This window comes from Peromyscus leucopus, chromosome 4, assembly GCF_004664715.2.
Source record: "Peromyscus leucopus breed LL Stock chromosome 4, UCI_PerLeu_2.1, whole genome shotgun sequence".
Lineage (NCBI taxonomy): Eukaryota > Metazoa > Chordata > Mammalia > Rodentia > Cricetidae > Peromyscus > Peromyscus leucopus.
The window spans coordinates 52,887,411-52,915,406 of NC_051066.1; the positions used below are offsets into that span (position 1 = coordinate 52,887,411).

General features: G+C 41.2%; 3 protein-coding genes across 3 annotated transcripts in view; 1 reads left to right on the forward strand and 2 right to left on the reverse strand.

Moving 5' to 3' along the window:
• Agps (alkylglycerone phosphate synthase) overlaps positions 1-19,549 on the forward strand; it is a 105,148-nt gene extending 85,599 nt beyond the window's left edge. The window contains exon 20 of the mRNA XM_028880606.1: positions 15,828-19,549. Within this exon, the coding sequence (XP_028736439.1) occupies positions 15,828-15,949 (122 nt within the window). The 3' untranslated portion in view covers positions 15,950-19,549. The remainder of the gene's footprint in view (positions 1-15,827) is intronic.
• On the reverse strand, positions 6,427-7,000 carry LOC114700817 (ubiquitin-conjugating enzyme E2 variant 2-like; the record flags this gene model as incomplete). The annotated part of the gene is made up of 1 exon (XM_037204892.1): positions 6,427-7,000. A coding segment is annotated over one exon (327 nt), but the record flags the coding sequence as incomplete, so codon positions are not given.
• A 5,659-nt stretch (positions 19,550-25,208) lies between the features above and the next one.
• Positions 25,209-27,971, reverse strand: LOC114700815 (tetratricopeptide repeat protein 30B). The gene has a single exon (XM_028880605.2). The coding sequence runs from the start codon at positions 27,717-27,719 to the stop codon at positions 25,725-25,727; it is 1,995 nt and encodes a 664-aa protein (XP_028736438.1). The 5' UTR covers positions 27,720-27,971; the 3' UTR covers positions 25,209-25,724.
• Between the last annotated feature and the right edge of the window lie 25 nt (positions 27,972-27,996).

Below are 27,996 nucleotides of genomic sequence, written 5' to 3' on the forward strand. Positions count from 1 at the left end.
AGGTATTTGTTCCTGCCCAAACTCAGCAAATTAATTGACAGGAATTTTAATAAGCTTAGGAAAAGTAGTAGAATGCAGTTGTAAGATACAGTCTTGTACAGGTTAAACAACATTCTGTTATTAAGAGTGTAGTTTTTGAGATTATGCACAGGTTCTCTATAACAGAAATTAGTTATGATGTATTTTTGTAATTTTATGCTTAGAAAAAATTAAAAAATTAGGGAGTTGCATGAGGACAAATAATCACCTAAAAATTAAACTCCTAGCCTGTCCTGGACTCTCCATGTGCCTCTTGTCCTTTTTGACTTCCCTTAGAACTATATTATCTAAGATGCAGTCCGTTTGTGTTCAAATCATTTGCATTTGCTTGCTGAAAAGTTGGGGTACAGGAAGAAAATGATTTTTTTTCTGTGTGTTGCTATATACTAGGACCAAGAAATACCTGATGTACCCTGCCTCTGTGTGTATAGAGAGATATTGGAAGAATTTTGATGGAGAAGGGGTGTACTGTAGAGTGCCTGTTTCAACAAAACATTCTTACAGGCAGGGCTGGAAAAGATCGATGATGCAAATTAATGAGATGCAAGATAATTCAGAGACTGCTACATCAGTTTCATCTTTAATATCTTTTTTTTTCTTAACCCTCAAAATTAGTTGAATAGGTTGTCTAATGAACATTAGAGTGGATAAATTCATCCTTTGTCTTTTTTTCCTGAATATACTCTTTCCTTTAGAAGTTTTTTTCCTCTCTCTTTTGTGTGTGTGTTTGCTTGTGTGTGTGTGTGCACGCATGTGTGAGTATGTGTGTTTGCTTACGTGTGTGAGTGCACATGTGTGCTCATGGATGTGGATACCTGAGGCTGGGTGGGAATCTTCCTTGATGGGTACCTCATTCACTGAGGCAGGGTCTCTCAGGGATGCTAGTGGATGTTAGAATGACAACTGAAGAAAGGAGAAAATGGGCACTGGCAATGTTTCGGGTGGAATTGAAAGCTGAGGTATGCCTCTGGGCCTTACACCTTCTTTAAATCAGGGACTGTAAGATGTGTGTTATGGTAAATCTGAAAGAGGGAACAGTGTGAGGATGGCTGCTGTAGAGAGGGTGCCCGCAGTTGACTGTCATTTAGAGAACTGGTTATTAAATGGGCTGTTTCCTTGATTGTGGAATGATGGTCTTGGTTCACTCACGTTTTGTAGTGTGAAAATTTTTGCCAAGATTGAAGGTGAGCAAGTGACTGAAGCAGTGCAGAGGAGAGCCATGTTGGTAGCCTTTCTGTGGTCAGTGGCTCGCTCTTTTGCAACTGTGAGGATATACAGGCCTTCGTGGGCGTGGCTGCCTGTGAGGTACTGTGGAGGCCACCTAGGAGACCGGCTCTCACATTTTACCCCAGAATACTCTTGAGGAGTGAGGGATACAAGATTTAGATAGAAGATAGAAGGGAGAGAGACAGATAGAAACACAGGATAGCCTCGGGAGGGCCTGGGTCCTTATCCACCAGCCCCTCCTGTCTCTTCTAAAGGTCTGTTTATAGGAGTGCCAAAGGGTGGAGCAAAGACCTCCCCCTAGCTCAGCCAAGTACAGACCCTTCCAATCACCTGGTAACCATGCACATGGTCAAGCAATCCTCTAATGCAGCTCTGCTGGGTAAAACAAGCTCAGATCTCACCAGGAAACCTTTGTGGGCCTCCGCAAGGTACCCAAAGGGAGACACGCTGCAGTTGCTTCTCAGATGCTGAGGGCTGCTGTCTCTGGAGCACAGCTGTGCTGACCTTTATAGCACTCACTGCAGAAAAAGTGACTAGACTCTGCTGCATATAGACTTGAAACTTGGTTTTATTTGTGAAAGGTATAAAAGTTGTGTGTATGTATAGTATATTAATATATTATGTGTGTATATTATATAGATTACCCAGTACCACAAGTAAATCAATAAGCAATAGTTGGGAAAAGTGTAAACCTTACCCTGTAATATATTGATTTATCAATCCTTGGTCTCAAAGTAAAGTATATAACTACTCCCTGTGGGTTTTGTTTGTGATAGAGACTGAGCCCCAGACCTTACAGCTGAGCTACCTCTCTAGCCCTTAGATATTGTTTTTTGATACAAAGTATACTTAATGCCTTTAATCTTGTGTAATGTGTTTTCTGCATATAAATATTACTGGCCAACTAGGCTAGAGAATTTCAGATTTTCCTTCTCCTCAAGGCGGTTACACGGTTGGCCCAGGAGAATCAGTGGTACATTCAGAAACTGCTGATCAAAACTGGTATGGTCGTGCCACGCTCACTGCTGTTAGTGTAGTCTCCCGCACTTCAGACTGCCCTGTCCAGACAGCCACAGACACAACAAATGCCTGATTGTGAGAGGGGCAGAAGGTGAAGGAAAGTGTTAAGTTTCAGGGGCTGTGGGACTTAATCTCCCTTGCCCTCTTCAACTTGTGCTGAGCAGCTGTTATCCTTGTGTCCAGTGGGATCCAAGACTAAGCTGTTGTCACTGGTGTAAGGCTTCGCTCCTCCCTGTCCCTGTCCTTACACCAAGAAGCCTAAATTATGTGAAATGATTTCAAATCTAAGAAGATTGAAATTGACTGCCTTTGAAAAGAAACACTGTGTATTAGTCTTCTTTTAAGACTATAAATCCTCCTTTTCTTTAATTTCCACATTATCTAAGATAATTACCTGTTAAACAAGTGCCCCAGAAGGGAATCACAGTTTTAATTTCTTCATTATAGGTATTATTCTTAGTAGATCTTTCCTGTAAGTCATTTCCTAATTGTGGGCATCTAACATTTCAGTATCAGGTACTGAAACAGTACAGGGCAGTTCATGTTACAGTGTCTTAGTTATTGTTTCTATTACTGTAGATAGCACCGTGATCAGGGCAACATATAGAAGAAAGAGTTTACTTGGGGCTCGCAGTGTGAGAGGGTTGGACCACCATAGCAGGGAGCATGGCAGCAGCAGGCAGGCATGGCAGTAGCCGAGAGCTTACATTCTGAAACACAACCAGGAGACAGAGATGTTAGGAATGGCGTGGACCTTTGAAACCTCACAGCCCACCACCAGAAACACACCTCCTCCAACAAGGCCATGCCTCTTACTCTCTCCTGAACATTCCACTAGCTGAGGACCGAGTGTTCAAATGTCTGAGTCTGTGTGGGCCATTCTCATTATATTATCACTTACAGTAAAACTACTTGTACAATTTGTGTATATTTTAGGATTAAAGATCTTTATTTGTTTAAAGACTTCACACATTGAAAAATTCCATTTATTGGCTTGAAGTAGAATGTGGCAAGGCTGGATTCCATACTAAATTTAGAGGCTGCTGCATTGAAAGACACATTTTCAAATTTCTTACTGCCTGGGAGTCATTTCAGGTTGTCTCTTCACATTCAGAACAAAACCCAGACCCCTTCTCAGGCCTTCAAGGATGCAGTGGTGTGTCCATCCATCCCTCTCCCTGTCCTTATCTCTGATCCATTTTTCCTGCCATTTCCTAGACCTCACCTCTTTTCCCTCGTGGCTCATGCTCTTCCCTCGTTTTCTGCTGATCCCCTCATAGATGTTTGCATGGCTCCCTTTACCTGGTCATTTAGGTCTCCAGTAAAGATGTCACTTTCCTAGAGATGTTCCCTGCTTCACTTGTATAGTTTTTACTGTTTCCCATTTGTTCAGTGACAGTTCTGTGATCATATTCTGTTCTCCAGTCCCCAGAACACAAGTGACTGCTCCACGGAGTTCTTCCCGAAGGACAAGGATTACAGGAGGGCACTGTCTGCTTTAAGACAAAATATGAACTGCACATAGGAGGAGCACTCAGTAATATGCAGAGTAGGCATGTTAGTGCATTTTGCTGAGTAAGTGACTCTGCTAACACACTTTCACAGAAGTATTGTAAAATAAACTGAGTCTTTTTTATGATTAATATGATCCTATATTCAAGGAAGATCATAAGCACATGTCATTCTTGGGTTATTGAGGTAGTTCAGGTCTTTCCTGGCAATTTATATTGAGATCCTGTCTCAAGATGAAGATTAGAAGGATGTTTGGAATATATTTGGATGGTGAGCATTTACCTCAGATGCAGAAGGTCCTAGGTTCATTCCCAAGCACCACACATGTGCATGTAGACACATGCACATATTCTAATATGTGGTCAAAATTATGACTGCATTGAGTGATACACACACACACACACACACACACACACACACACACACACACATGCGCGCGCGCGCGTACATATAAGTTTAGGGTGCTATAAATAGGAAAGGAATGTAGTCTTTGAAATCAAATATATATTGAACTTTTAACTCCAAATTTACTGATCCTAGGGAAGCAGGTTCTCTGAGCTGCAGCTGTCCTCAACTGCAATCCAAGAGTTCACCACCTCATAGGTTCTTTATAGGATATAGCTGTGATGCATGTACAGCATCTAACGCACCTTGCATGTAGATGCTGAAACATTATAGTGTGTACTTTTCAAGTAGTAGGAGAGTACCAGGTAGAACTCTGCTTTATTTTCTTCATCTTTTGCACCAACCACTGAAGAGTGGGTTGCAGTTTATTTGGAAAAGAGGTGTACATTTAAGGGGGTCTGACTAAAATTTTCACGTATAGCTTAGAGGTCTTACTCTATAGGTCTCTTAAAATATGCATCAAAGAAAAATAAGTTTCTTTCACATTACCGGCAGTTAAATTGGCTGTAGCAAAATGTCTATTTTTGTGGTAGCTTCTCTGAAGTCAATCATTTAATTTGAAATTTTCAAATGCCCATTGCTATTATAGTTTTATAAAGCAGAGGTGTTTTTAATCCAAAATTTAAATAACATGTTTAATTGTGCTGCTAGGCTTTCTAATAAAGCTTTTGAGAGACCACTATTTTTTAATATGTATAAAGGGTTTCCCTCATTTCCTCCTGAACTGAACATTGAAGCTGGCCTCAGTAGCATATTTCTTTATTGACTTTCAGGCAGTGTCATGACAGTTGGTTTAGTTGTTTGTTTGGTTTTTGTTGTTTTTGTTTTGTTTTAGTTCCAGTAGTAGAGAATATTGATGCAATTTCTCTTGGAGGGTTTGGCCTATAATTGTGATTAATAACAGTTGCTTTCACTATCTGGAAACAGACAGGCTGGTTTGTCTGCCTACAATCATGCTGTGATAAATGGAGCTATTTTAACTCGGGTTTTGTGTATCAGAGAAGACAGATGTAGTCTGGGACTTGAGGCTGAAGGAAATAGGGAGTCTGCTTACCGTCTATAGCTCTTCATCTGCAGCTGATGTGCTGGTTAAACAGCACAGTTTGTGTCAGCCACAGACTTAACTTGAACTTGGGCTTAGGATTTTAAGTCACCCATTTTCTGAAATTGTTCTTCAAGTCCTTTGGCAGTAAGCAAATACCCTGAGTGAGTTTACCAATGTTAGTTGAAATATTGGTGTCTAAGCAAATCAAAGCTGTTACCAAATTTCTTCTCCCTCGTGGTCAGAGCAGAAAGTGGTCTTATCAGAAATGCTTGAAGTAAAAGTGGTCGAGAAGAGCATCTGTTCAGAACCTGTAGTGTGAAATAGAAGGTAGAGAAGAAAGTAGGAGGGAGGTAAGAAGGGAGGGAGGGAGGGAGGAAGGAAAAAGGGAAGAAAGGAAAATAAACTGTTCCTTTTCGGCCATTACATGATCCTCTGTCTTGAAAATCCCAGAGAATATTCAAAGACAGAGTGGGCAAGAACACAGAATACAAATTTCCATATAAAAATTAACAACAAATGTTAACATAACAATATTCACAACTACTAAAAATTGAAATAAATGTGAATCTAGTAAAATAAATAGGCTTCAATCTAAGAAAATATACATAGGTTTTTTGTTTGTTTTTATTCTAAAAGTTAAAGAATGCTAACGGAAGAAACCAAAGAAGTCATATATAAATAAATGGAAGTCAAATTCCTGTTCCTGTATTGATGGGAAAGACTACATGGTAAAAATGTCAGTTCTGTCCAAACTGTCTTTTTTTTTTTTTTTTTTTTTTTTTTTTTTTTTTTTTGTTGACTTCACTTAAAACTTCTAAGCATGTTTTATTAAACAGAGACTGTAAACAAATATTTATCATGTCTGTTACATGTAACAAACGGGAACAGCTTTTAACAGAGATTCATCAATACCCCCCAAACATCTTTTTATTATAAATACAGGTATCAAAACAATCCTGAAGCTATTTTTGATGCCATCAGCACCCACACCCGCACCGCTTCAAGAGTGAGCACAGTTGTGACTACTCATTATGGCTGCTACTTTAAACAGTTCGCTGTGGTCTAAGGACGATGATAAAGCATGCCAGTTCTGTTCTCCTTCTTGAGACAAAGGTTTCACTGCCATCTGACACTCGTTTGTCATGCTTTTGTCTTGAAAACCTGAATTCACTTTGAATACTTCAGGCTCATGTTTAAATGACAGTGCTTTAAGAAGAGAAAGAAAAAATGTGCTGCACTTCTCTTGTTACCTGAAAACATAATAGGTGTACATATATTAAATATATTCTTACAACTGTCCAGGTCATGTTTACCAGCTGGAATTCTTTTCCTTAATGTGTGGGTATTTTGCATGGTGATACTTAATCAAGACATTAACATGAGTAGAAGGTTGTTGATTTAAGACAAGTTTGAGATCCACTAAAATCAGTTGTTGTACGTCTGTCCTTCCAGTGGTTGTGGAAGCTTCATATTTTCTTTGGACATCATTAGATGTCTTAGCTCTTGGAGTACAACTTTAATGCTATAGGAATTTTGCCATTTTGCTAAAACTGGTATGCTTCGTGCATCCACCATTCCACTAGAATTATTGATTCCATTCATATTAATTTTTGTTACAAATCTAACTGATGGAGGAGCTTCTGGGTATTTAGATCCACATTCTACTTTCAGGCTATATATTCTGTTTTCATAGTTTGTCTGTGGAAACCGCCATCTTCTCCTGCTACCAGACACAGCACCCAAACTGTCTTTTTAACACATTTTCTATTAGAATTTTAGTGAGGGTTTTTTGTTTGTTTGTGTTTTGTTTTTTTCTTTTTAAAGATTTATTTATTTATTATGTATAGTGTTCTGCTTGCATGTGTCCCTATAGGCCAGAAGAGGGCACCAGATCTCATTATAGGTGGTTGTGAGCCACCATGTGGTTGCTGGGAATTGAACTCAGGACCTCTGGAAGAGCAGTCAGTGCTCTTAACCTCTGAGCCATCTCTCCAGCCCTGTTTTTTGTTTTTTGAGACAGAGTTTCTCTGTGTAGCCCTGGCTCTCCTGGAGCTCACTTTGTAGACCAGGCTGCTCTCAAATTCATAGAAATCTGCCTGCCTCTGCCTCCTGACTACTGGGATTAAAGGTGTGCACCATCACCGCCTAGCTTTTAGCAGAGTTTCTTATGGATCTAGGAAAGATTATCCTAATTTTTATATGATAAAACAGAAGAACTAGATAACAAATAATTTTGAAAAAAAGAAAAAAAAGATTTTCTGATTTTCAGCCTTATTATATATAGCTTCAATAACCAAGACTGTAGTGTTAGATATATGGAAGAGAATAGAGAACACAGAACTTGGGCTACATACCTGGGCCCAAATTATTTTGACAGGAACACTTCAGTGGAAATGATGTTAGAACAGCTGTACATCTGTAAGCACACATGCATGCAACTGTACGTACAAAAGAACATTGACTTAAATTTACTTTATACAGAAATTAACCCTAAATAGATAATGATAAACTCTAAAACTATTAGAAAAAAGCATAGGAGAAAGTCTTCAGGTCTAGAGCCAGGCAAAGAATTCTTGGACTGGATCCAAAAGCATTGTCCATAAAAAGGAAACTTGGTTAACTGGTCTCAACTGTAAAAAGATGAAGGTGGAACAGCCTGGATATCTTTTAGCCTCTGTGTGGCTAAATAAATCCTGCTAATCCATGTTCTGGAATATGCTACTCAGTAACAAAAAGGAATAAATTATTGACTGTACTTGACTTCATCTCTGTGGGACTGTGCTGAGTGTAACAAAGCCAGTCTCCATGGCCTCTTGCCTTTATGATTCTGTAACAGCTTTGACATGACAAACCACTTGAGAAACGATTAGTGGTTTCTAGGAATCAGGGCGAGGGAAGAGGCTAGAGACAGGTAATACATGGATGCTTCTGAGACAAAGCTGCCCAGCATCTTGACTGTACCAGTGTCAAAGCCATGTCCTCTGATAGCCAGCAGCTAAGTAGTGTGGCCAACAGTGACTTTACATCAGACCACCATGAGAGCAAAAAGTTTGTTTTGCTTTTTGAGTAATATTTTCAGTTTCTTTATGGCTGGCTTTTTCTCCCAGAACTTGTGCATTACATAAAGTATTTTTCTACTGAAGCAATGTAAACAGATTCTAGTAACAGATAGTTAAAAACAAATGTAATTCATAATGTATCAGAACATTACAGCTTTTCATTCCTATCATAGGTGCAGCAAACTTTGGCTCACAGGGAAAACGATTGAGAATACACTGCTCACCACCCCTCACCTAGGCTCAGCTTCAAAAGGCCGGGACAGCATGTATCTGTTAGGTCCTCCATGTGCTGGACTTGTAGTAACTTCCGTCCTGAGGGACGGTGGCTTGAGTAACAGCCATGGGGTTGGGGGTTTTTTGGATGGGGGGAACATTAAAGAGAATTTTTCCTTCCTGGCAGTTTTCGTGTAGACCCTTATAAAAGTAAGATGTTGTTAGTGTGAGGATTCCCAGATTACATTATCATATTCTTATAGGTACCTAACAGTTTATAATATGTTTCATGTGGTTACCAAAATTAATTCTAATTGATATTTTCAAGTATGGTATCTGTTAAAAATTTAATATCAGAGCTGGGCAGTGGTGGCACACACCTTTAATTCCAGCACTTAGGAGGCAGAGGCAGGCAGATCTCTATGAGGTTGAGGCCAAGTTTGGTCTACAGACTGAGTTCCAGGACAGCCAGGGCTACACAGAGAAGCCTTATCTTGAAAAGACAGACCCAAAAAAAAAAAAAAAAAAAATCTGTTAGGTACACTTTATTTCTGCTGTTATTCTATTTAAATTTCTGTAATTAAAATTAAATAAAATAAACAATTAACTTCCTTGGTTACACTAACCACATTTCAAATGCTCTGTGTCTCCATATAAACTAATGGCCACTGTGATGAACAGTCTATATTTACAATATTTCCTGCAGGACTGTGCTCCTGGCTATTGCTGATTCAGTTGGTAGTTCTGGCAGTGAAATCATACCTTCCTGTCAGTTATGGCAGTGAAAGCACACCTGTCTGTCGGTCATGGCAGTGAACACACCTGTCTGTCAGTTATGGCAGTGAAAACACACCTGTCTGTCGGTCATGGCAGTGAACACACCTGTCTGTCGGTCATGGCAGTGAAAGCACACCTGTCTGTCGGTTGTTTGGGCTCCTGGGTGTCGAACACTCGGAAGCATAGAGACCCATGGGTCCCTCAGTCTTGGCATTATTTACATTTTTGGCCAGATAATTTTTTGTTGGCGGGTTGCTGCTCTATGAGTTTTGGGATGTTTACCAGCATCCATGACTTACACCCACCCAGTAGATGCCTGTCTTATGGATAGGCATTGCTATTGCTATGATGAAACACCATGACCGAAAGCAAGTTGGAGAGGAAAGGGCCTTATGCTTTATTTGGATTACACTTTCACATTGTAGTCCATCACTGAAGGAAGTCAGGAAAGGAATTCAAATGGGGCTTGAGCCTGGAGCCAGGAACTCATGTAGAGGCCATGGAGGGGTGCTGCTTGCTTACTTGCTCCCCTTGGCTTGCTCAACCAGGGATGATACCACCCAAAATGGGCTAGGCCCTTCCCCATCAATTAATTAAGAAAATGCTCCACAGGCTTGCCTGCAGCCCAATCTTACAGGGGCATTTTCTTAATTGTGGTTATCTCTTCTCAAATGACTGTAGCTTGTGTCAAGTTGACATAAAGCTACCCAGCACAATGCCAATGCCAATTGCCCCATTAGGACAGCCAGAAATGTCTGTAGGCATTGCTAAATACCAGTCACTGTAGTGGAGAATCACCAGTGAGGTCTAGAGAGTTCTTTAGATTTTGAAGAAATGAGAACTTGGAGTTCTGTGTCATGCCTTCTGTCTACTACAGAATAGCTCTGGGTATTTCCAAGATATAATGCCAAGATAAAGGGAACACAGGGTGAATACAATCGAGGAAATAAAGAAACTACATTGCTTTACTAGATTTTTGAATCCCTATGCCATATTTAAAATGTCTTAGAAATAGCTGTAATTCAGTTCTTTACTTCAACTAAATTTATTGACTGTCTTACTACGTGGTAGATAGTGTGTTATATAACAGGATTACAAAGAACAATGAAATATTGCTCTTAGTCTTCAAGAAAGATAAAATTTTCTATTCTTTTCTACTTTTATCTGTCTCATTTTATTTAACCTTTTCACTTGCTTTGGTTTCTGTTGTATAAACACTCAGTTCTACTCTGGTTTAAATTTCAAGTGTATCAAACTGATTGATGGCCCTGAAGACAGATTGAATCCGGTTCTTGTGAACTATTTACTCTATTAAAATTTCTTTTCAGTTTCTAGTCTCAAACGAGCTATTTAAACATTCAGAGCTACTAGATAAACTGTGTAGACAAACCTTTAGCATTTAAAACAAAACAAAACAAAACAACCCCCAAACTGACCTTGCTGCCAAGCATGGTGGATGGCGGACATGATTGTAACACCGGCACTCAGGCAGCCAAGTCAGGACAATCCCAAGGTCAAGACCCATCACAGAAAACCAACAAGACAGAAAGAAAACAGGCATTCTAAATGTCAGCAATAAGAGAAAACCCATACAGCACTGGATTTTAATTGCTTTTGTAAAGTCTGTGGTATTCATCAGTTTGTCTTAATGTCAGAAGTTTCATTAGCAGATGTCACAGATATATATATAGTATTATGGCCTCTGAGCATTCAGTTTCTCTTACGAAGTCATGAAGAGTCATAGTCCTAACTCAGATTCTCTTGAAGGCTGAACGTTACCACATGGTAGAGGTCTGTTGGCTGGCATTTATTGAGCATACAGTTTTGCCAGAACCAACCAACCACAATGTGCTTTATGGCACAAGCAGATATGTAAGTCAGAGTCCTTTCTAAGTTGAGTCCCCCTTTAAGAAGCCTTGTTAGCTCTACTTAGTAACTCAGAGTCAGATAGTCCATTGTTCTCTGTTCTCATTAGTACCTGGCAGATCCCAGAGTGCCCAAACTTGATCTGACAAGACATTGGATGTCCATCCAGCATTAGTTCTATACTTAATCTAGTAGTAGTTTCATCATGCTAATTAATGGAAAAATAAGAAGCTTATGGGGACTAGAGAGAGATGGCTCAGTGATCAAGAGTGCTTTCTGCACATCACAAGGACCAGAGTTCAGATCCCAGCACCAATATAACAAACTGGGTGTCTGGTATACTCCTATAAACCAAGTTCTGGGTGGGAAAGAGACAGAACCACTAGGACTTGCTAGCTGCCACTGTAGCTGAGAACATGTGAGCATCAGATTCAAAGGAATAGAGGAAGATACCCAGCATCCTCTTTTGGCCTCCACATTCACACAGAAGCACATATAGCATACATTAATGGAAGGAAGGAAGGTAGGAGGGAGAGAGGAAGGGAGCAAAAAATTTAAAACGGCACTCCTATAAAAAGGAGTCGATTTTCTTTTTCTTTTTATTTTATTTATTTATTTATTTATTTGCTTTTGTTTTTCAAGACAGGGTTTCTCTGTGTAGCTTTGCGCCTTTCCTGGAACTCACTTGGTAGCCCAGGCTAGCCTCGAACTCACAGAGATCCGCCTGGCTCTGCCTCCCGAGTGCTGGGATTAAAGGCGTGCGCCACCACCGCCCGGCCCAATTTTCTTTTTAAAATCTGACTTACAGGTTCAAGCTGAATGGGTACTAGTTATTTGTTGTTGCTCGTTTTGTGATGATGGAGATGAAAGTCAGGCCTGTGCATGCTGGACAAGTCCTACAACTTAGTTCTCAAGACGTGGTTGTTGTAATAATGACTGTTACTTCAGGCTTTTGCTAATTCTACTTTGTTCTTCAGTAAGCTCCTGAATAAAAGGTCTGTTTTATAGTTGGTTCTTTTCTCCTCTTTCTGGTCAGCTTCATCCTCTGTCTCTTCCTCCCTTCCACCAAGTACTTGTTTGGGTTGAACCTAGACCCTTGTAGCATGCTAGGCCAGCTCTTTACCACTGTGCTAATCTTCCCATTTTGTTCTTCCTTATAAGTCTATAAAGGTCTTTCTGCCCTTATAATCAAACTGTGACTAACAAGTTAAATACATCTAGATAGAAGAGACCTCTGTGTTCAGCTGGCCCAGATTTAGTCCTTTAAGGTAGAATTATTTAGTAGTTTCTGCTAAGTCTCCAGTTTCTTAAACCACATAGAGTAGTTCCAGATAATGTTTGTGGGTCAGGCTAGCCATCACGTCCACATTTTTTTACATATGACACCACTAACTTTGCCTTTACCTCTGTGTGTGTGTGTGTGTGTGTGTGTGTGTGTGTAGACCAGAGGTTCACATTGAGGATTATTCTCATGCACTCTATACTTTAGTTTTTGAGACAGAGACTCTCACATAACAAGGACTTGCCTTCCATTCTCAACTTGCAGCCAGCAAGCCCCAGGGACCTGCCTGTCTTCGCCTGCACCCAGCACTGCTTCTGTAGAGCAAGCCACCCACTGAGCCATCTCTGTGACCTCTGTTCCTTTTTAACACTGTATATCACACTACAAAAGAGTATCCCCTGAATCCCAGAGTTATGTTAAGTAAGTGATTTTCAAAAACCACCCCTGGAACCTATTTTCTGTCCTAGAAGAACACATTAAAAATCCTGTTTATTCATTAAATACCCACACAGACACAATTGGAAATCAGACTTCAAATGTGAAATCCATTTTTAGTTGAAGCAGAAAAAGATGCCCCTTGCCATTAGAGTCTCAAACAGCCACTAGCAGCACACATGCAATAATCGTGGTATGAAAGCATGAGTTTATCATGTCCTGTGCTTCTCTGGAGTGACTGCTACATAGTAGGTGTGTAGACGTTGTCATAGGAGCAAATATTGTAGCAAATATTGGTAGCTTCATTCCTTCTTCCCTTGTGATACGATACAACATGCTACATAAAGATAACTTTTTCTTTTCAGATAATGAGCTGTGTAAATGTTTAAGGTGCTACCATATAAGTGTCTAGCACATGTGTCCCATGTGTAAGATGAGTGTGACCTCTAATTGATGAATACATAGCAAGTTAAGGATTTTCTGAAGGACATTGTGGTCCAGCTCTACAAAGAAAGTCTTGTACTTGGAAACCACTTCCCTCTCTGGGTGGAGGCCTGTGCTGTTTTAATTTCTTGATGCAGCTCAGGCAGCCCTACAGCGTTCCTCCCAGAGTCTCAGAGCTGTGTCCAGTTACACTCTGATTCTCAAGTCTCAGGAGATGCTTGTATGTAAACTGGGCTCCCCCTGCACACTTACTCTACAGTACAGTCAGCTTAATTTGCTAAGCAAAACCAAAGATCTCTGGTCCCTTACTTGGGTAGCCATGATTTCCTACCCCTTGCCTTGCCATTTCTGTTCTCAGTAGCAGAAGCAGTTCACAGACCAGTGCCACCAACGGGTTAAACTCTCTCATCAAACATGTTTATGAGGGGCCACAGCTATGCCTTCTTCTCCCCCGCTGCTTGCTAGTTCACTAATCAAATGTATCTTAGATTGATTATTGTCAAAGTATAAACCATAGAAAATTTGACAAGATAGATGTGTAAATTATCCTTCTGACAGAACTAATGATGCACTCCAAGCACCTTCTGTTTTCCAGTGCTTGGTGAGTGACTTCATTAAGGATGCAGTGGCTGTTGGGTGGCTTCTCAGACAATGGTTCAGTTCCTTGTGGAATTGCATTATTACTGGAGGTGTGGAACCAGGCAGACAAGCTAGCTGTTGGGCGTCCTGCTGGGCTGCTAATGTGCTCCATCTTGTTGGAGCAGTTGTTTGCCGTCTTTTCAGGACAATTACATCCATAACCACAGGACACATTCACTGACGCTATATTACAGATAACCGCGGAGACTCCCGCAGACCGCTCTTCATCCCTCTCCTGAGCTGCTGCAGCAGCATGAGTAGCACCTTCCCAACTCAGAGGAGCTGCTGCCTGCCTGCCTGCCTGCTTGTTTATTTGTTTGTTTGTTTGTTTGTTTATCAGCCTCATCGAGCAAGTCTGGAAACACGGGCTTTTAACTTGTTACGGGTGTTATTATTGAATGGCAAATCCATTTACAGATGAGAGGCTCAGGTTTGCAACACTGTGCCAAGGTGATAATGGTCCTGTTAGAGAGCTTCAGGTGGAGGCTGTTCCAGGAGTCCAGGCCTGGAGAGGGAGAGCGAGCTCTCTGAACAGAACCTTCCACTTTTGAACTTCAGATTTGTTCCCCCAGACTTCACTTCTCGTATTGTAACCCCACAGTGCTTTGTTGTTCCTTACGCCAGCCACGAATATCTTGCTTTCTGAAGTATTGTGCTGTTGGTTATTTGGATGGCGATTTGACACTTTCCAGAAAACTGGACCTGAAAGCTGCCCTGAGCTGAGCTGATGTGGTGTTTAAGGTTCCACACGGCACATGCTGTGATGGACTGCTGCAGCCTGATAAATGGGAGTGCGCTTTAGAGTGACGGGCCTAACACTTGAGTGAAAGGCTTCTCATTTCTGTAGAAGACGGCATCATTAGTGAACGTTTGTGCGAAGTGGCCATTTGAATTCAGTTAGTACAATAATGCATGTTTGAGAAGTGTTCACTGCAAATAGCCCGAATGTAAATTAAAACACCCATTTTGTCTTGTAAAAATACACTGATTTGTTTTCAGTGCCAAAGCAAGTTGAGAGTCAGAATTCTTTTTATCTGTCCCTCACAAAAGTTTTAGATAGAAAAGCGGTTTTTGTTTTGTTTTGTTTTGTTTTTTGTTTTATTTAGTGCCTCTGCTAACTATTGTAATACCTTATTCCTTTAAATTTGTAAGACTTAAAATAAGGATAAAAATAAAATGGACAGTTCATAAGAGGAAATTAAATTTAAAACAAATTAGGTACCTGCTTTTGTGTGTGCCCCCCCCCCAAGTTTGGATCTGGCAGAACAATGACAAGAATGTAACTGTTATTTGGGGTACATGGATTTATTTAAAGCACCTGGAAAAGAATTTTTGATTGGAAAGATTCATAACTAGATCTTTCCCCCAGAATCCTTTGAGTCAGATTTTCTCATTTCTCTTAACTATACTCCTTAAAATATTTTAAAGAGCTGTATAGTCTGTCATTTTTGTCAGGTCTACCCAACAGATTCATTTTTCTATGATATTTTTCTTTAGCAAGCTTCATTTTCCAACTTTTGTCTTGTGGGATTTATGACAAGGGGTAGGCTTCTGGATAAGCTTGGTCTTTTTCATCTGTTATTTGTAAAGTAGGCTGTGGTCTCAGTCCACACCTCCTCCTTCCATCTCCATTTCATAGTTTACAGAGAAAGGAGACACTGTGGAGCACAGACTTCCCCTGGGAAGGCATTGGGCTTAATGAGCTTGATAGTCTGGTGGGCTCAATAAATCAACTAAAGCAAAACATTTCTCATTTGTGAATAAAAGCATTTATCACACAGTGTTTGCTCACTCATGGTCACAAGATTGATTGGTTTCCAGCATTCAAGGTGTGTACTGAAGCCTTTTTGATTTTGTTTTCCAGTGGGCAAGTTACGAAAGCAGTGGCTGAAAGAGAGCATCTCTGACGTCGGCTTTGGGATGCTGAAGTCTGTCAAGGAATATGTGGACCCCAGTAACATCTTTGGAAACAGAAACCTTTTGTAACTCCATGGATATCATTATGAAAATGGTACCTTTTAAAAGTCATCAGCTCTGGTTATTCCAGTAATCAAATACGTCATGGACTGTATTTCAGCTATGTTTGTTTGTTGGTTTCAAATAAGTTGGTTTTCATTCTGTGCTTTGTTTGTACATCTGTAGATTGACAGATGGTGTTCCTAGGTCTCTCTCGTTGTAGGTATACCAGCTTATAGCCAGCTAACTGGTTGTCATTTCGGATTTCAGTCAGGCGGCACGAGGCTGCCCGTTATCTGAAGAAGATGCTGCCTGCTGTTTTCCGTGCTCCTCTAGGTGAGCTGAGGCAGGTGGTGTCATCTGCTGCTCATCTAGCCTCTCCTCTGTCGTGTCCTTTCTTAACAACATTTCTCTAAGGCAGATATCTAGCAAATTCTGCTGGGGAGAGAGATTGTGTGTGTCGTGAAAGCGTCCTTTCCCGGGAGTAGGCTGTTGAGGGAGGACACTGAGGACAGCCAGCAGTCTGTTACTAGCATGCCTTCATCTGTATAAGGTGCTCAGCCTCAGCTTTGCTTGAAGTGAATACACAGTTACAAACTTCAGTTGCCAACATACACGTTACTTTGTGAGCAGACACAGTTTTGTCCTCCGTGTCTGTTTCTAGTGGGGTGTGAGTGGTGTTTGTGTCGCTGAGGGTAACCTGTTGTTGTGTCCTACATCATCTATAACATGCTTCGTAAGAACGGCTGCCTTACTCCACATGACGGGCAGGTTTTCCATGAAGCGGAGGCCATTGTCCCCGCTCCAGTCCTCACGTTTCTGCTGTCAGAGCCTGTTGCCAGGCTGCACAAGCAGCTGCAGCGTGAACAAAAGGAAGGCTCCCGACCTGCTCTCTCCAGGGAAAGAGTTATTTGGCTAAAGAACGGTCGTCAGTGGACCCTTGGATTTGAAAGTCTCTATAATTTCAATGACAACCATCTTTTTTTCTAATTAGCCACAAATAGCCTGATAAATTTTCATGGAAAAATAGTTTCAATTCAGTTCTTAATAATGGTTTAATGCCTTTTTGAATTACTGGTTTAACCTAAATTTTAAAAATGTATTACTGCATATGCCATAATCACAAGTTTGAAATATCCTATTTCTTAAATAAAAAGGAAAATATTAATCACATTTAGCAGACATTTTTACATTCAAAACTGGATCTTGAAATAAGTGGAACAATTGCTTTAAATCACTGTTGAGGTTCCTGATTCACATTGTGAGATGGGTTCTTTTCTTAATGCAATACCTAACTTTTGATAATTTTTTTAAATATTTAATCAGATAATGTAAGTCAAAATGCAGACGATCCTTTAAAAGGACACACTGTCTGTCTATGTAGCAACGGCTCCAAATACGTTGGGGTAGTTTGATACCTTTTATATCTGAAGTAGCCTTAAACAGAACAGTGAAAATTTAAAATTGACAAAATGATATTTTTAAAACTTCAAAATGATAAATAATTTTTAACTATTAAAATTGGCCTCAAACTAACAAATTTAAATCTGTAGGAAAAAATCAGTATTAAGTATTAGTTTAACAACAAAAACTCAATATTTATTTTTTGGAAGCTGCCTCTTTATTGATGATTTATTTTCCATTATAAAATTTCCATATCTTTGATTAAATATTTTGATGATTTGAAATAGCTGGACACTTGAGGAAATCACCTCTGAATTATAAGATTCTTTATAAAATGCATCTCGTCATGAGGTTGATTCTCTAGTTGGTGATTGAAATGTAACATTTAGTAAGATTCCAACAGCTCACTGGAAGTGTATACATGTTTCCAAGTAATTATTTTTAATAAATGGTTTTATTAGCAGATCCAATTCCTTGCATGTGATTGTTGAAACCTTTTTCCCAAGGAGTTCAGATTCCACAGCCTGGGCAGTCTGTACTGTGAGTGGTTGTCACCTGAAGTTGTCGGCCTGCTGCTATCTGATATGAGTTTTATGGAGATTAGCAGTTCGTGTCTTTGTTTCTCTCCTCCTCTGTATGAAGGCCTCACCAACCTTGTTTCCATAATGGTTACTACACTTTGTATTTGAAGTAATTTCAACAGAGATCATTTTGAAACACAAAAGCATTCATTAGTACTGTTTCACTAGGGCTGTCAATCAGGAAGTCTCCCCACCCACTTCTGGGAGGAGCCTCAGTGTAGGCTGTCTGTGGAGGAACATGAGGTCATGAATATGCACAAAGCACTTAAACCTTGCCTCTTTCAGAAGTGTCTGCACGTGGCTTCATGAAACTAAACCAGGAGAATATTGTTATCTGAAGCATCTTAACTCATAGATTAGTTTTTTTTTAAAGCTGTAGCTTGTTTGATATTCAGAAGCACCTAACATTGACTCATACTTCTTAGGTTGGTCATATGTGTAAAACTTTGCTTAAATCTGATGATGTCACATGTAGGCTGGGGTTTTAGTGGGAATGGGAACTTGCTGCTAGTGAGATTGAAATACTAAGGACTCAAGTGGACAGGCTTTATTGTCCTTGGAGAAACTGTTGCCTTAATGTGATGTATAGTGGTGCATAAGTGAATTGAATCTCATGCTATGTTCCTTGAGCCTCTTAGCTGGATTGTGAAGGCCACATGTTTCTTGTGTCCAGCATTTCATCAAAGAATACAGGATTAAACCCTGCTTTTTTTTAGGAATGGGAGGTTGGTACTCGAAATGCTTACATATTACAGATTATTTATGAATCTGGAAGCCTTCTAGTTTTCATATTTGTATTCTTAGTTTATTTTGGGAAAACAAAAGCTCAATAAAAGACAAGCTTCCATCAGTGTGTATATCAGATATAAACACGTGCAAGAACCCTCCCTTTTCCCCCTCCAGAATACTGTAACCGAGTCCTAGTTTGCATATTTGAAAAAGCTTTTCTGCATGTTGATCCCAGAGATTTTTCCTTTGTTGTATTCTTTCCTACCAGCAGCTTCTTCTAACTGTAGCCGACCAGAGCTCCCAAGTCCTGACTTAGGAAGTGTGTTGCTCCAGATGGAGCTGGGGTTGGTGTCACTGTCGGAACACAGTGATGTCACCATGCGGGGCAGCCACAGACGCTGCCTGTGGAAGGTGTGTCTCCAGTTCAGGGAGTGCTGAGACAGACACAGCGATGAATAGCTTTAGTAATTTTGAGGGCGTTCCCCTCACTTACCTTCAGTGATTTTGATTTTCCCCGAGCTCCGCTTGTGACAGGGAGCACAGCAGAAGCAGGTCAGGGCTGCAGAGTCTGAGTTTCCGCCTTTGCCTTTGTGCGTTGTGGAGGCTCGGCTCGGCGCAGGGCTTTATGTTCCAGTAGGAGCCATCTGCCTGCAGATCCGTTTTCATTCTTTCTCTTCACTGAAAAAAGAAAATCACTTCTACAACGAGAGGGAAATCCAGACAGTATACAGGTTTTCTTCAACTGTTGAAGTATGTGTCTGACATGAAGGATGTAACCTAGCTTTCTGTTCCTTAAACCAAATAGTGTTCGTCTTCAGTGTGAAGCTTAACTGTAAAAACTGCTTGTATAATGTCAAGAGATTATAGAAACATTATTAATAAAATGGACACGGCCTATGGTTTTTTTAAATCAAAAGGAGGTGTGAAGCTGTTTTTTCTTCTGTTTGCATATGTTTTCAACTTCGCTTTTTCACTTTGTGTTTCCATGGATTTGAAGATAGAAAATAATTTTTATAAGTCTGCTAATGTAGCATAATCAAGACAACCTAACTATGACTAAATCCTGTTGGCTTTATATCATAACTTGGTTGCGTCAGTCTTCGGTTATTTTAAAATCAAGATTAAACTTTTAGGTGGTATTGAGTCTTTGTAATTCTGAAGAATCCCCTTTCAAAATTGGAAGGTCATAGTGAACATTCTCACACTCTGTAAATAAGTACCATCAATTCCTTAATAAAGGGAGTAAAGATCACTGATACCACACTTGAGCCAAAGAACCTTCACAGAATTACATCTAGTTCTGTGAACATGAAAAGACTTTTTTTGTTGTTCCCAAAGGATATTTTATTTTTAAACAAGGAATAAGTAATACATTGTTTGATGGATTTTTCTTTTCTAGATACTAGGGATTTACATCCTGAGAGCAGGGAAACAGGAAAAAGACATCTCGAACACAGCTTGCTTGTCTACACATGTCATTTGGAAGACAGCTGACCGTTAGTATTGTTTCTCAGCAGCACGGCACACATCCCGTGAAATGGTTTTATCCCCTTGACTGTTCACAGAGGTCCTGAAATGCCCGTCACTGTAGTTTCTCCAAATGGGTATTTATTGAATGATGACTTGAACACTGGCCCCTTAAAGCTCACAGTGCCTTCTTGGGATTTTTCTCTTTCCTTCCATGAAACAATTTAAAATGAGAGCAGGCATGTCTCTAAAGGCAGAAATGGTTTAGCAATTCAAGGCTCTTCCTCTCCAAGAACACATCAGAATTTGGTGATTGTCTGTAGAAACCCTGTTCAGTGTTGGCTGGGTTATCTATACAATCAGTTGGTTATGTGCTGAACCTGGACTCAAACATTTAGTCAGCCGGTGGGATGTGTGTCTACTTTTCATTCCCACTGTCCCAGCCCTAGGAGCCCTAAGATGTGACTTGGCAAGTGCAAGCACTTGGCAAGCCTTGAGACTCCCACTGTATGCTTTCTTTCGGCTTTGTTTGCACAGCTCCCTGAGGAGTAGAGCCTGGAGGCAGGCTTTCTAGTCCTTAGGCAGTGTCTGTCTTTCCTGTGTGTGATGGTGCCTTGGGAATAATGATTATTTGGTTCCTGGGCAATAAGAAATCCTGTGAGAAGTAGGTGTGTTCTATACAGCTTTGTCCTTTTTTTGCTAAGCCTGTGAAATATTTTGCTCTGATACAACTTGACTTGAATAATATCTTATCCTGAGTCTTCCTCCATGGCAGGACATGTTTCTGCCAGTACTGTAGTAATCTTTTGGGAATTACATGTGGGTAAAATGTATATGTAAGCCATTATACCACTGTAACTAATGCATAGGAAACAATTCTTCCCTTTACATTTATAATCTAAAAGAGGAGATGTAGTGGGAGGTAACATATCAGAGGTTCTAGTAGAGCTTGTCAAGTTCAAACTGAGCCATGCCATTCATTTCCACAAGGGCTCATTGTATAGTCCATATACCATGCTTTTAGTGGATGTTCAAAATTTCCTTTTATTGGTTTTTCGTAGACTGTGTTGTTTTAGAACAAAAATGCCCATGTGTAATTTTTTAAAGATGTGCTGGGAACAAATAAAACATTTCTAAAACCAATAATTGTTTCCAGAACTTCTTTATTTCCTCGTGATCTCATTTAAACATGCCAATAGCCTCCTCTCTCAGAAATAGTTCAGTGGTTACCAGCACTGGTTGCTCTTCCAAAGGACCCAGGTTTGATTCTCAGGACATGGGGCTCACAACTGTCTTGAACTCCAGTTCCAGGAACCTGGTGCCTTCTTCTGGCCCCCATGGACACTTACATGCATGTGGTGCACAGACATACATGAAGATAAAATACCTTTACACATAAAGGGGAACAAATACGGTGGAAAGCAGTTGAGGAAGACCCGACATCTGTCTTGGAGTTCCATGCATGTAACCTGCACACCCACAAGTATACCTAGACATATGAACATGTACACAATCTATATACACATGCTAAAAAAGAAAAATCCTTAGAGAGACATGGACAATACTCACTCAGAAAAAGCAACCTCTATCAGACACATTGCTGCTACTCTGGGGCGTGGGTCTTGTAGTTAGACCTGAACACCTGAGACTAAAAACATCAATGGCCACAGGCCGTCCAGACAGAAGCCAGAGTTATCTGGGAAGAGGGAACTTAAATGAGAAAATGCCCCCAACCAGATTGGCCTGCGGTCAAATCAAAATGGTGCATTTTTTTTTTTTTTATTATTAAGTTGATGACTGATGTGGGAGGGTTCCGTTTACTGTGGATGTTTCCACCCCTAGGCTGATGGTTCTGGATTCCATAAGAGAGCAGGCTGAGTGAGCCATGGGAAGGAAGCAAGCCAGTAAGCAGCACTCTGTGATAGATGGCCTCTGCATCAGCTCCTGCTTCCAGGTTCCTGTCCTAACCTCCCTCAGGGAAGGACTGTGATGTGGAACTGTAAACTAAACCCTTTCCTCCCCAAATTGCTTTCGGTTGTGTTTATTAAGCAGTGGTAACCCTAAGATAGCATCCAGCCCACACCCCTCATGAGCAAGGCCCCCTGTGGTGGGGTCACACCTATCATGACCAGTGAAGGTGTCTTTAAGCCAGCTGTGTCACCCCGAATGCCGTCTCCCGTGCAGCAGCCGGGTCACTACAGATGAACCAACTCTGTTTTCACCAGGGCTCCTGGTTTCTCATGGTCTGCCTCGGGAATGGGTGTGAGTTTGCCCATGTACACACAGCCTTCCCAGATGGTATTAGTGCACCATCCATGCTCTAGCAGAGACCACATTCAAAGTGAGGTCTTGAAGAATCCAAATCCTTTGACAGGTGTGTAGCCCTGGGTGTGCTGGGGGTAGGAGGAGGGACTGAGAAACTATGTTAGCCTGGGCGGCCTTAAACTCACAGAGATTCGCATGCCTCTGCTTTCCGAGTGCTGGGGTTAAAGGTGTGTTCTACCATGCTTACCCCCAGTCCCTGACCCTATCTCTCTCTCTCTCTTTTTTTTAATCTCTTTTTTTTCTTCTTCGTTACTCATCTAAAGTTATGTTGGATTTCAAGACAAATAAACACCTTTTTGACAAGGTTCTAAAACTATCCCTGATCAACAACTTGCAACAACAGCAAGTTTCGAAGGTCACATCACCTTTGATGAGACTGACCACGATGCTGGTGGAGTTGCACCTTGGAGGAGCATCATCTTACAAGAATCCTCTCCAAACCCTTTGTAGAATCAGAACAGAGAGCAAGACCCACTGGCCTGAAACATCACCTGCTCTGTCTGTTAACACGCCAAGCCTCGTCATTAAAATCTCATCTTGTTATCCCCATGGGGATGAACTTGGGGTCATACATTCCTTTACTTGGTATTCTGGGTTGGCCATGCCAATTACATTTTTTCTGCATTTCACCACTCTTGGGTTTATTAGCAAATTATGGGTGACTAAGCCTAGATTGTTGTGGCACCCATAGTTGGAGCTTATGCCTTGAAATTCTGGTAGCATGCTCAATCTCTGTATGTGTATTTGGAGATCCAGGGCTATAATGAGAATCATTGCAAGGTCCTGGAAGGCTGAGGTACTGTCCCATGAAGTTCTGCTTTTATTTCTGTTGTGTATGCCCAAGGATCATGGGACAATGCTCTGTGCATTGTCAATCAAATAACAAAACACGAGGGAAGTGGCTGGCATTGTAAAGTCATTTTAGAATTAAGAAACAGCAAGTTTCTTAGCACCACATAAGCACCATGACACATACACACTTGTAAAAATTCTTTAAATATATATGCTAAAAATAAAATATAGCAAATACTCCAGAGATATTAAGAATGCCACTCTCCCCAAGCTTTTCCAGGCCTCCTGGCTCCTAAGAATTTCCTGACAGCCATACTACCAGGAAATCCTAACTGCACAGCTGCCAGGGGCTAAAAGCGTCTCTGAAAAGCTTTTTTATGTTCTAAAAATGAAGGCACACATACACACAAACCACAAACAGCACCTGCGTAAACAAGCTGGGGTTAAATAAAGGCAAATGGGAATCTGGAAAATGTTTACTTTTTAGTGGTTAATATTACTTATTTGATACATTTTTTTTTTAAAGAAAAGGTGTTTAGTTAAGGGGAAATATGGAAAAAAATAATGTTGATTTTGGAAAATACAATTTCAGTTCATATACTTTCTAGTTTTTAAGGGGCTGTGGACATTGAGAGGTGCCCAGAGCTGCCATTCCACCAGCAGAAGTTATCAAAAAACATTAAATACAAAAGTTATCAAAGAACATTTCTGAGACACAGAATGTGCTGTGGGATGCCATTCTGGCGGCCACTAAACACTGATTCTCCTCCAATGTGGGATCGAGCTAACACTGCCAAATGATGGCAGCTCAGCTCACTACTGCAATTGCCTTAATCCCAAACCATGGACTGCACAGTAAACCAGCTTGTCTTTTCTAGTGGAATTTGAGCACCCAGGAGTTCGCTGAGGCATGATGAATCTGCATGCTGTACCTACATGGCTAAAATATCCCTAAAGGGGAAAAATTATCTTCACATTATGGCAGGGGCTGTCTGCCAACAAAGTGATTAGGTTAAACCTAAGAAACTGCTGAATTTGTAGTTAAGAAATTCAAAATCAGCAATTATCTATGGTTCAGCCTGACACTGTTGCTTTTTCTAAACCAGATGAAATTGGGGCTACATTTATGGAGAGACAGGGACGAAAGGCTGACAAACTATTTTTTTTGTAGGATTCAGAAAATGAGTTGATTAGAATGAGCAGGGATCTCAGTGGGAAGCCAGAAAAACTAGTAGGAGTCATGAGTTGAAGCAAACAAGGAACCTATGAGCTTCCATTCCAGAACTGACATTTTCATCAGTTGTGGGAACAGAGGGGTTATTTTGGACAGGGTAATGATAATGAAGAAAAGTTTTCTGTACCCCAGTCACTAAAACAAGGAAACCACAGCATACCCAAAATTGTGCAGCCAAAGGCAGTAATTAATAACGGAGTTCTCCACAGCCTACAGAATCAACTAAGCAGGCATCATAGGGGCTCACAGAGACCGAAGAGACAATCAGGGAGCCTGCATGGGTCTATGCTAGGTCCTCTGCACATATGTTACAGTTGTTACCATGGTGTTTTGTGACTGGTGTGTGTGTGGGGGGAGGCACTATCTGATTCTTCGGGCCTGCTCTTGGGATGCTTTTCTACCTATTGGGTCATCCAGCCTTGATATGAAGGAATGTGCCTAGTCTTACTGTAACTTATTATGCCATGTTCGGTTGATAGCCCTGGGAGGCTTGTTCCTTTCTGAAGGGAAATGGAGGAGTGGATATGGGGGAGAGGGGAGGTGGGAGTTGGGAACTGGGAGGGAGAGAGGGAGGGGAAACTGATGTATTATATGAGAAAGTAAAAAAATTAACTGAGTTTGCTGGTTACCTCTGATTCTAGTTATTGTGAGAGATGAATGAAAATAAAGTATTTGAAAAAAAACATCAATAGATTAACCTGTTCATAAATTCAAATCATTAACTCATGGAAATAAACACCAAAGAATTTTTCTTTTATAATATTTATTTTATAGTATTCATTAATGTTGTAGTTTGTTAAGTGAATCTAATGAATTTTGCACAGTAGCGAAACCATTTATTACCTAAGGAATTTAATCTGGACAAAATACTGTATTAGAAAACTCTGACAAATATGCTAAAATCTCTATAAGAAACATGGGAATTGCACAAAGAGAAAACACAATCCATGGAGTGATTACACAAAAGACATTACCTACTCCTAAGTTTTGAACTTAGTGTCTGGTCCCCTGATAATGTAAGTACAAATGCTGCCCAAGATACATCAAATCAAAAAGAAGGAGGAAACATGATAGACACAACATCTTTCTCAGTTCTTATAAAATCTTATTTGCTGGGCAATCTAAAATGTTGGGTTATAACTAATAGTGCTTTTATTACACCACAATACACAAAGTCTCACAAATAGCAAATACAAATAGCCAAAGCTAGATACAGGTGAAATTGAAAATTTACATATAAAGTCATCATGATAAAAGTCATTACCAATCATAATTACACATTCCATCCAATGATCTCATAAATCAGAGCCCTTAATTTTCTTGACTCATACGTGACTGTATTCTTCCCAATGTGCATTCTTTCTTCCTCCAAGGGCTGTTCTATAACAGCAGGGATATTTCTGCCATAAAGTTCACAGTGCTCTAGAAACTGGACACATTCTTGAATAACAGTGTCCCTCAGCATGATTGTATGTTTTGACATGTTTTCTAGCAAGGACAGGAAGCATCTTTTGGCATAATACCACGTATCAGTTCCCAGCTTTTTATGGTAAGGCTCCAGGCTTTTGATAACCCGAGAGATGCCAAAGTCATAGTTTCCCTTGGCACAATAGAGTGTTCCTATCACCAAATTCACAATGCAAAGGTGGTAGATTTTCTTGTCTGGGTCATCATAGGAGAGTTGTTCTTCTTCCTTTTCAATCTTTCTCATCAGCTCCTCAGCTTCCTCATTTTGACTTGTCATAATGTAGGAGACACACAGGTTGGCTAACACAATAGCGCTGACATTCAGGATGTTATCATAATTCTTCTTGACAATGGGCTCATAAAAACCAATGGCCTCTTTGTATTTGTTTTCCTGCATGAAGAGAACATGGGCCACATTCAGCTTCCACACATCATGGTCATTACAGAATTCCACAGATTTGCGGAAGATCTTCTCCACCATTGGATAATTTTCAAAGTTCCAATAGATTTTCGCCTGGGCCATCAGTACCGGGATATACTTCTCAAGAGTTTCATCATATTCATTCACAGCCTTTTTGGCAGATTCATCATCTCTGTTATGCCTTGCATCCTGTACTTGTATGGTGAGTCTCCTGAGCTGCTCAGTCAGCATGCCAGCCAGCCCATCAAGCTTTATGAAAGCCTCTTCAGGAGCTGTCTGGCAAGTGATCATGGCATCCAAGAAGTCATAGAGATAGGGTGTGAGGAACTTGTAAGTCAAATGGGCATTTTCTGCCAGGACATCAGCTGCCAGGTCAAAATACTCATATTTACAGTAGAGCAACAACAGGTTGCCAAAGGTCTCTGGGGGAAAGGGGTTCTGCTGGAGCAGAAACTGGAGCTTCTCAAAGCCCTCTGTGGGTCTGGCATCCATGTTCATCAGAGCCTGGTTGTGAAGGGTCACAGGGTCCAACTCTTCCTCTGCTCTGGGTGGCATGTCAGTGAGGGCTTCCTGAGCTGCCTCATAGTTTCTCAGTTGGTACTCTATGGCTGCCTTGAGGTTGAAGGCTTCAACCAGAGCAGTCTGGTGAAGGACTATGGTATTGCCCACACTTCGAACATCAATGCCTTCAGTGGTCATGCCCACACCTAGCTCTGGGTGCTGACGGATGCCTCTCTCAATGATGTCAGCAATATGCTTCAGAGCTGGGGCATACTGCCGACTGCTGTAATAAGCCAAAGCCAAGTTGTAGGAGAGGTCGGGCTGGTAGCCAGACGCCTGCAGGGCCGCTAAGAACTTGGAACAAGAAGCTTCATAGTGTCCCTCTTTGTAGAGCAGACAACCCAGGTTGATCTGGCCATCATAATCATTCTCCCCTCCTCTGTCCTCCACACCTTCCCCACTCAGCAGCTGCTCCACCAGGCTCCTGGCTCCTGGCAGGTCGCCCTCGCTGTACTTGATAGCAGCCTGGAGACGAAGGACACGCGTCTGATAGGTGGGGTTGTCCAGGAGGAAGGCGACCCGCGTGGCCTCTGGATACAGGCAGGCCTTGTACAGCGCCTGGGCCTGGTAGAGGCGGTACTGCTCGAGTTCCGGGTGCATCTGGCTCAGTTGCTCATAGCACTCTGCAGCGAGCTCGAACTCCTGCAGGCGGTAGTAGCAGTAGGCCAGCAGCGACAGCCCGGCGCGGCTGCGGGAACTCTTCTGCAGCTCGGCGCCCAGCAGCTGCACCGCCTCTGAGTAGCGGGAGTCGCGGATGAGCCGGTACACCACCGCCGTGAACTCACCGTCGGGGATCTGCGAGCTGCTCAGCCCCGCCATAGTCACCCAGTGTTGTGCATCCTCGTTTCCAAGGCAATGGGCCAACCGGAAACGGAAGCTGTTCAGAAACTACTTTGCAACGGAAATATCTTGTTATGAATAATAGTGACCCACCGGCGAGGTTTTATCAACTTCTTGCTTAGTTTTGAAACACTCTAGAGTGTGGAGAGTCAGTTGGGCCTGGACAGGAAACCTCCCTAGGCGTTTCAGACAGGGCCATTCCACGCCCCAGCATGCACCGGTTCCTTGATCGCGCTGCATCCTGGGAGATGTAGTT